Genomic DNA, 7,816 nt, shown 5'->3' with positions numbered 1-7,816 from the left:
CCATTTGGGAAACTTGAGTGAAATGACATACATAAAAGCATTTTGCAAATGTTAAAGTGATGTATAAATAATAAGAGCTGTTTATTAAGCACATAAGTTATACCTCTTCAATTCTCAATTAAGTGGAATAGGTCTTCTTACCTACATATTACTGATGAGAAAACTGAGGCCCAGAAGTGACTTGCTTGGACCAAGGTCAACCAGTCTTTAGTGCAAAGCTTATTCCTTCACCATGGCTGTCACTAACCCAGAATTGAGTCTGAGGGGAGTGACTTGACCAGGATAATACACAGTGTTACAGGAAAGAGAACCTAGGTCTCCCAGTTTAAAGACTGCCTGTGCCTTGGGAATGCTGGTGCCACTATCAGCAAGGCAAAATGGAACTTATCCACCAGGGAAGATGACGACGTATGGGCTGCTTCCCATTTCAGCCATCCAGGCCCACATGGGCTGCAGTGGGCATCAGGCCCTTTGACACCTCTCCTCCTCCAGCAGCTCTGACTGGCATCTGGTTGTCCATCCTCCCCAAAGCTTCCACCAGACCAAGGTCCATGGTGCTTTCCTGCAGCCCTCCCCAGGGCATAAACTGAAACCCTCATGGGGTGGAAATAATATTTTTATTATAGCTTTGGTCAGACTGGGTGCAGACAGGCTAGGGCTTTAGGGGTGCTGGGAAACCATCCAGCCCCCAACCTGCCCCTCCCCCAGGCAGGGCCAACCCAGAGCTGGAGGGAAGCTCATTCCAGCACAGGAAGCAACTCTGCCAATTTCCTCCCAGGCTGAGACTGGCTGGAAGGCCAGGGTGGGCAGTAAACAGTCCTACTGTGCAAATATACATTGCAGGCTGAGGCCCTGCAGTCAAACTGCCTCCTGTGGACAGAACTGAGTGCTCTGCGGCTCTGCTGTGGGAAGGCCTAACTATGGCCTGGGTGTGGTGAGAGTGGGGAATCACAGCCAGGGAGGGTTGGCAGCCTGGGCCAGGCAGCTAAGGGGTCGGTAGGGAATGGGTTTTGTCTGCCGCTCCTGGGAGGGAAGCCCAAGGGTTGGACAGAAGATGGAGAGGGATGCTGGGAGCTCAATCAGAGTAGATGATGAAGCCGGAGAAAGTGCTGTATTTGTTGCTGTTGCCTCCATGCGCTTTGCCTCCATCCAGCTTGATGAAGACCTCATCACCGGCGTCCAGGTGCAGGATCACGCTGTTGCTGGCGTAGTCATAGTTCTGGTCTGCATCCTGGGCAATGGCACTGGCCCTCACCTGTGGGGATGGGGGTGGGGTGGCAGGAGAGGGTAGGGAGGTGAGGCAGCCACAAGGCAAGGATCTGGAGGCCCTAAAGCTGGGCCTTGTAGTTTGGCCTGCTTCTCCCTGTCACCCCACCCATGCCCTTCTAATCACACATAACAATTTTGAGAGATGGAAATAGAGGAGCCCTGGATTCTACATTAGGTCTCATCTGGATCTCAACTTGGTGCCCTCCTCCTTAACTTCTCTAGATCTTACCATCTGGGCTGCCTAGAACTTCAGTACTTCTAGGATGTTCCAACCTGGAAATCCTTCCTTGCAGAGAAGGCAGTTCTGGACCCGTAAGGAACAGGGGGCCTTCCCTTTCTCCTATTATTTCTTTCACTCTGGTTTAATAATGATGGTACCTCACATTTCAATCACACCCACTTCTCTTATATCAGTGGATGGACAAAAGGATGCATCGTGGCCCTATAAGTCATGTGGCTGGACCAATACAGGTTGCTAATAAAAAAACATTCCAGAACCAGAACCAGAACCAGGTCTTTAGACTCCTTGTCTGAAGCTCATTCCAGAACTTTCCACACTGGAGCAGTAAAATAAAGTGCTGGCAATTCTTTCCCCTCTGAAGGCTTTGACTGGGCCTAGGCCCCAGTCTTCAAGGAGGTGCACTGTATCTATTTGACTATAACCCTGGCCAAAGAGAACTTCCAGCTCCTCCTGTCTTATCCCAGAGAGGAAGTGGAAAGAAGGAAGCCAGGGCCTTATATCCCTCTGCAATCCTCAGTTTGATCTGATATCCTTGCTGGTCCTAATTATGCAGGGGGATGAGGAGGGACAGATAGGACAATGGGTCAGAGGGAACCTGCATCTGGGCTTGAAGTCTGCTGCCATTTTTGGCAGTTCTGACTATAAGCATAAGATATTGGGGGCATATGGTGGCAGCTGAATAACCTCCAGACATTCTTCTCCAACAGTTGTGGCAATAGGAGTGTTAGGATCTGGGCCTTCCCAGGATACCCTGGGTATAGAACAGGAAGAGAAGAGCCATCTCCTGGATTGTGACTGTGGTAGGGGAGGCTGCATTGACTGGGCCGTTTGCTATCCTGCCTCTTCCAGAGGCAGCTCCCCCTCCTGCCCACCTGGACAGATGGCTTGGTGGAAACAAGCCAAATTAGGGGAGAGTCTTTTCCTCTTTCCTGGGCTGGAGGCAGAACTGTAGGTCAGCCACAAGAGCTGCTGACTCAGCAGTAATGGATGAAGAGGGCCCCACATACTATCAACAACCCTCCACTTAAAGCCCAGATCCCTCCAGCTTCTTCTCTGCCCTCAACCCCTTCTCCAATCTGGAAAGGAACTGTTTGGAGCACTTAGCTGGGAAAACTCCTGGGCTGGCTAAAGGTGGGAGAAAATTAAATGAAGGGGGATGCTGTCTGTTCAGGAGCTCAGTTTCTCTGTTTGGAAAAATGGATGAGAAGATCCCATCTCACCACATCCACTTTTTAAAAAGGCTTTTGATGCTGAAGAAAGAAAAAATGAAATTTTGATGGGGTTTTGAGCTACTAGGGAAGAGCTGAAAGCAAGCAGCCAACTTCTGTATTGTTCCCTGGGCCCTAATCCTGGTAGTATTTATTATTACACATGCATTTCATTATCTTTGCTAATAAATTACTACTAATAACAATTATTTTTATTACCCAGATTAATTTAGCCTTAACTCATTAAAACAGTGTGCTCCTTAATAGCAAAATCCATTAGAATACAGTCATCTGTCATCAGGAATCTCCTGGTGATGTGACAGGCATCAGAACTGTTTTGCTTATGTTTATTATTTATTCATCACCATGATTGTTGCTGTAATTATCCTAATTATCCATGGAGGCAGAGAATTTATGCCCTTCCATCCTTAGATGGTGGGGGATCCTGGACTGGAACCCAGGGGTCCTGGTTCTCTGCCCAAGACTGAAAACAGCTAAAGCATCCAGCTCCTCCTCAGGGCCAAGGGGAACTGGGGAACTGAAATTGCCATGGAAGCAGGAAAGCAAGTCTGTGCCTTGTCACCAAGGGACACTGTAGAATGACTACCTCGGAGAGGAAACTGAGGCAGTGGCAGGACAGGGAGGGGGGTAATCCAAGACATGTGTCCCTGTCTTGGATGTGCAGGTGTGGCTCCCACAGGCAGCCACCCTGGCCATAAGGGGCACCTTTCACATTGTGTTCCTTCTGTGCCAGGCACTGTGCTCTGTGCTGGGAAATATAGTAGAACCAGAGAGGATAGTTGGGAGCCCTTTCCTGCCACCTGGTAAGAGGCTGATTTTCAGTTCGGTCTTTATCCTGCAGCCCTTAGTGTATATATGCCACTTCTTTTCACCTCAGTAGACTCTGCTAGCCAAGCTCTGGCCCATTTGTAATACTCACCTGCTCATGGCCCTCTTCCCTGGATGAGTATCACCCTGACCACAGGCCTGGCATGTTCCATACAGTCCCCCGATCTTAGCCCAGTTTATCAATTTTGTGTCCTCCCTGGCCTGTCTGACCTGTGGAGCTGGGAGGCAGCTGCAGGCAGCACCATTCACGCAGGGCACTGCTCCTGACCTAGAGTCCTTTCCTCGGGTTTCTTAAGTTGTAATGACTATCGGGTCGAGCAGAAACCAGTGGACCAGGAAAGGGCACAAAGGTGGCAACCTCACTCCTAGCTCCAACTCATCTTGCCTGGGGAAGGGCCAGAGTCCAGATTTGGCTCTGCTTTCCCAAAGAAATTCTGGAAGATTCTCTTAGGCAAGAAGCCAGGAAAGAAAAGCATAGAGCTCAGGGTAGCCCCTGGTCCTGAGGACAGAGAGGGAGATCCAAGCTCCTTTCTTCTGTTGTCATCCATTGCGTAGCCCTGTCGTTATTTTTCTCTGATTACTTAAATGTACCAATCCACCTCTAAGTCAGCCTTTCCCTGCATTTGACCTTTTATTTTCTCCCTAGTTGTGTTTCCTTACCTGGGGAACCCAGATTCACCATCCTCTCTCCCTACCAGGTTGGTCTGAGACAGGATAGGTATCACAGAATCACTCCTCTCAACGGACTCATTTGAGAACAGGAGTCACCAGTTGGGTTCCCAGCCCACCTTTAACACAGAAATCATTAGGGTGTGCTATTTTATGACTACTACTGCCCCCCTGCATAGCATGAGGCCCTAGAGTACAAGTGGATCAAACCCCTGGTACCCGGCCCCAAACCTGGATCCTAGTAAAGTCTCAAAACTAACATGTGGAACAGACTGTGAGATTAAAGGAGCCTCTTGGGCACGGTGGAAAAAGTCATGAAGGACATGGGAGAGGGGGCTGTAGGTCCCATTGTTTCCTCTTGTTTTGTAGGAGAAGGATGTCTGATAGCTGTTGAAGTATTGGGTGTTTGAAACCCCTAGTTAAAGTCACCTTCTTTTTTCTAGTAAGTAGCCTGTGGTTCCCCAACCATGAGCCCCCTTCATGAGGCTCTGCCAACATCCTGCCCCTGCTGGAGGGGAAAGAAGGGGCTTTGGGGACCACCTCCAAGTGACTGAAGCAAGTGGTCCCACTCCAAGCACACACTATCTTTTGGGCCTTCTCTCACCTCCTGGGGTTCCATTAATGACTCCTGAGGTGGTGCAGGGTCTAGGTAGTGCAGTGGCCTAGGGACTATTTCCCTATCCAGGCAAGCCCCCAGCCTCCTGAAAATTCAGCTTCCTGACAGCCCAAACTTTCTTTGGGAGAAATTCCATCAATGAAGGTGACATTGCTGCATCCCTTATATTGGTGATTAATAAGGGAAATCATGGGGATATCTGCAGAATGAGCCTTTACTAGATACTGGGGCCTCCCATTTGGTCAGGAACCAAGGACAAAGAGGAGAGACACTGGAAAGCCTGATAGACACAAATGGGAGGGAGAGACATAAGCAATAGGCAAAAGGAGGGTTAGACTCAGGGGGAAAAGGCTGCAGAAAGAGGAATGGCAAACACAGGAAAGAGACAGACAGGAGACAGAGAGAGAGAGAGAGAGAGAGAGAGAGAGAGAGAGAGGCAGAAACTAGAGAAAGGAGGGGCAGGCAGGGGAAAGAAAAAAGGGGCCAGCCTTCTAAGCACCAGACAGGTTTTAGGTGGACTTCCCCCCCTTCCCAGATCCTCAAGCTTTGCAGATCCTAAGGTCAGCAGAGAGACCTTAGGATCTGCAAAGAGAGAATTCCAACAAGATCTTGGGTCTGCTTTGAGAGAATTCCAACAAGATCTTGGGTCTCAATTGCAGGAAATTCCCAATTCCTACTAGTTTAGCTTTAGTACAGACTAGGGGTCCCCTTCTTCCTAAAGAATGCTGGCTTAACCACGCCCCCCAGAGCCTCAAGCCACCAAGAGCAGGGAGCACTGGGAAGGGAGGTGGTGTTCTAGGAGCTGGGAAAGGTCTTCTCCCTGGGCAGGATTGGGCGGAGGTTGGGTGGCTCCAAGGAGAGGACTAGGCACACAAGGTCCTGGTACCAGACTCCCCGGGCACTGAAGGGAACCAAGAAGATTCCTCCCCACATTCTAGGAGCCAAGAGAATTGGACCTGAGAGACCAAAAGGGGAGTTTCCATCTCGCCAAGCCTCGGGAGGAAAAACTTTCCCCAGAGGCCGTCTTCTTGCATTGGGTAACTCTGGCAAGGTGGGAAGGAACCGCGCAATCCAGGATTTTGCAAAGGGTGTCAGGTTAGCCCAAGGGTCTCTTCCCGAGGGCGGGAATGAATGTACTGCAGCTAAGGCTCTGAGAGCCAGATCCCTCTGCCTTTGTGCCCAGAACATTTCCGGGAGCCCGCTTTCTCTGCCTGTGCGCATAGCTGCGCGCCTAAACGCTGGCGGGCGTGGAGGTTGCTTCTCCCTATGCTGTGCCCCAGAGCCTGTCTTTGCTCTTCCCTTATCTCCCGTTGGTGTCAGCCGGAGTCTCAGTCCTCAGTAGGTATGGGTCTGAATCGGCTTCCCAAAGGCCAAGCTGCGCATCCGAGAGCCTAGTAATCTGACTAGTTGGGTTTATCACCCGCATTTCCATGATGCGGGTGCCCAGCAGCTTCTGACTTAAAACCGGAATCCAAAAACCGAGGAGTCAGGGTTGCCCCCGGTTCCGACCATTCCCTCAAATAATGCCTAAGAGGGTCGCTTTAGGGTCTCCACATGCAACTGCCTGAAGCGCCCGTCCACTCTGATCAGGTACGGATTTGCCCCGGGGTAAGGGTCGCACACTGGATGTCCTGCCCCCAGGCCAGCCCCAAGCCCCTTTCTGGCCCACCTGACCGTTCTTGCAGAGGTCCGCCCACATACTGGTGCCGTCGCCGCCGCGCATGAGGACATGGTAGGTGAAAAAGTAGGTGCCGGGAATGTTGCACGTAAACTTGCCGCTGGCCGCATCGTAGTTGTTGCCTAGGTTGGTGACCACGTCGTCAAACTTCAGCACCTCGTAACCCTCGTGAGGGTTCTTGAGGCCGGCGTAGAAGGCCACTCGTGGCACTGTGGTGTAGGTGGCCGTGCTGATGGCGCCGCTGCCCCCTGCGCCTGGCAGCCCTGGAGGGCCCGGCTTGCCTGGCTCACCTTTCTCCCCGGGCGGCCCCACCGGACCCGGAGGACCAGGGTCCCCGGGAGGCCCGGGGGGACCCGGCTTGCCCGTGCGGCCCGGCTTCCCCTGGGGGCCCTGCACCAGCGTGGAGGGCGGGGGAGCGCCGCTCTGCTCACTCAGGGCGTCGCTGCCGTCGGGCCGCGCGCCGGCGCCGGGGCCTCGCGCGGGGTAGGGGTCGCACACCATACGGCAGGTGCCCAGCATCTCATAGTGGCCGTCCGGGCCGCCCGAGCTCACCAGCACAGGGATGAGCACTACCAGCACCAGCAGCATCACCACGCCCGCGGCGGCCGCCAGCAGCGTCTTCCGGCCGGCGCGGAGCCTGGGGAGAGCCGGGCCGCCCGGCCGCGCCGTCGGGGCAATGGTGCCGGCGGGCGAGGGGCGCGGGCTGGACGCCCGCGCTCAAGGGCGGTCCGGCGGGGCTGCGGGCATGGGGCCAAGCCCCGGGCGCAGCGCTGCGTTGCCTGCGCTGCGGAGCCCAGCAGCCGGCTCCTGCCTCGCGCCTCCCTCCCGCTGCGCGGTCGGACTGAGCCCGGCGGCCGCCGCCTCCCGCCTTGCGCTCAGCTCCTCCCGCTTGCTAGCACTCGGGCCACCGCCCCCTCGGTTGGGCCCCCGCCCCTCCCGCTCAGCGCGGCTCAGAGAGCGCGAGGGGTGGGGATGAGGGCGGGGCCTGCGCCTAATTGGGCCGCGGGCGGTTTGAGGTGGGAGGGGCAGAGAGGGGCGGGGCTTCTGAGACGGGGGCGGGCTCTAAGAGAGAAATAAAGAGACTGAGAAAGCCAGAGACTCAGAAATGGGGAGGGGGCTAGGGTCTGATAAACAGGAGTGGGTTCCACAGGGAAGGGGAGGTAGGCACCAAAGAGCAAACGCAAGGGTGGGCATTAGGGAGAGCTAGAGAGCGCCAAGAAAGATCTGGAGAGGACAGGCCTCGAGGGTTGGTCACGAGGGATCGAGGGAAGGTGTAGGACCGCGAT

The 7,816-nt window shown here is 53.9% G+C and overlaps 1 protein-coding gene across 1 annotated transcript; it reads right to left on the bottom strand.

Annotated features, from left to right (window-relative positions):
* Positions 1-598: 598 nt before the first annotated feature.
* On the bottom strand, positions 599-7,395 carry C1ql1 (complement C1q like 1). Its single transcript, XM_005328134.5, has 2 exons — positions 6,522-7,395; positions 599-1,255 (listed from the first exon to the last, which is right to left on the bottom strand). The coding sequence occupies exons 1-2, from the start codon at positions 7,116-7,118 to the stop codon at positions 1,076-1,078; spliced, it is 777 nt and encodes a 258-aa protein (XP_005328191.3). The 5' UTR covers positions 7,119-7,395; the 3' UTR covers positions 599-1,075.
* Positions 7,396-7,816: the final 421 nt, after the last annotated feature.

The sequence above is a fragment of the Ictidomys tridecemlineatus genome, chromosome 3 (genome assembly GCF_052094955.1).
Source record: "Ictidomys tridecemlineatus isolate mIctTri1 chromosome 3, mIctTri1.hap1, whole genome shotgun sequence".
Classification (NCBI taxonomy): domain Eukaryota; kingdom Metazoa; phylum Chordata; class Mammalia; order Rodentia; family Sciuridae; genus Ictidomys; species Ictidomys tridecemlineatus.
The sequence above is the reverse complement of the archived record's forward strand: the minus strand, read 5'-3'. Positions and strand labels throughout refer to the sequence as shown.

Bases quoted from the DNA above. Each gene is read 5' to 3' on its own strand.
- C1ql1 (XM_005328134.5), bottom strand. From the start codon at position 7,118: ATGCTGCTGGTGCTGGTAGTGCTCATCCCTGTGCTGGTGAGCTCGGGC. The intron at 1,256-6,521 runs GTGGGCCAGAAA...CCATCCCCACAG, and splicing joins ACCTCTGCAAGAACGGTCAG to GTGAGGGCCAGTGCCATTGC.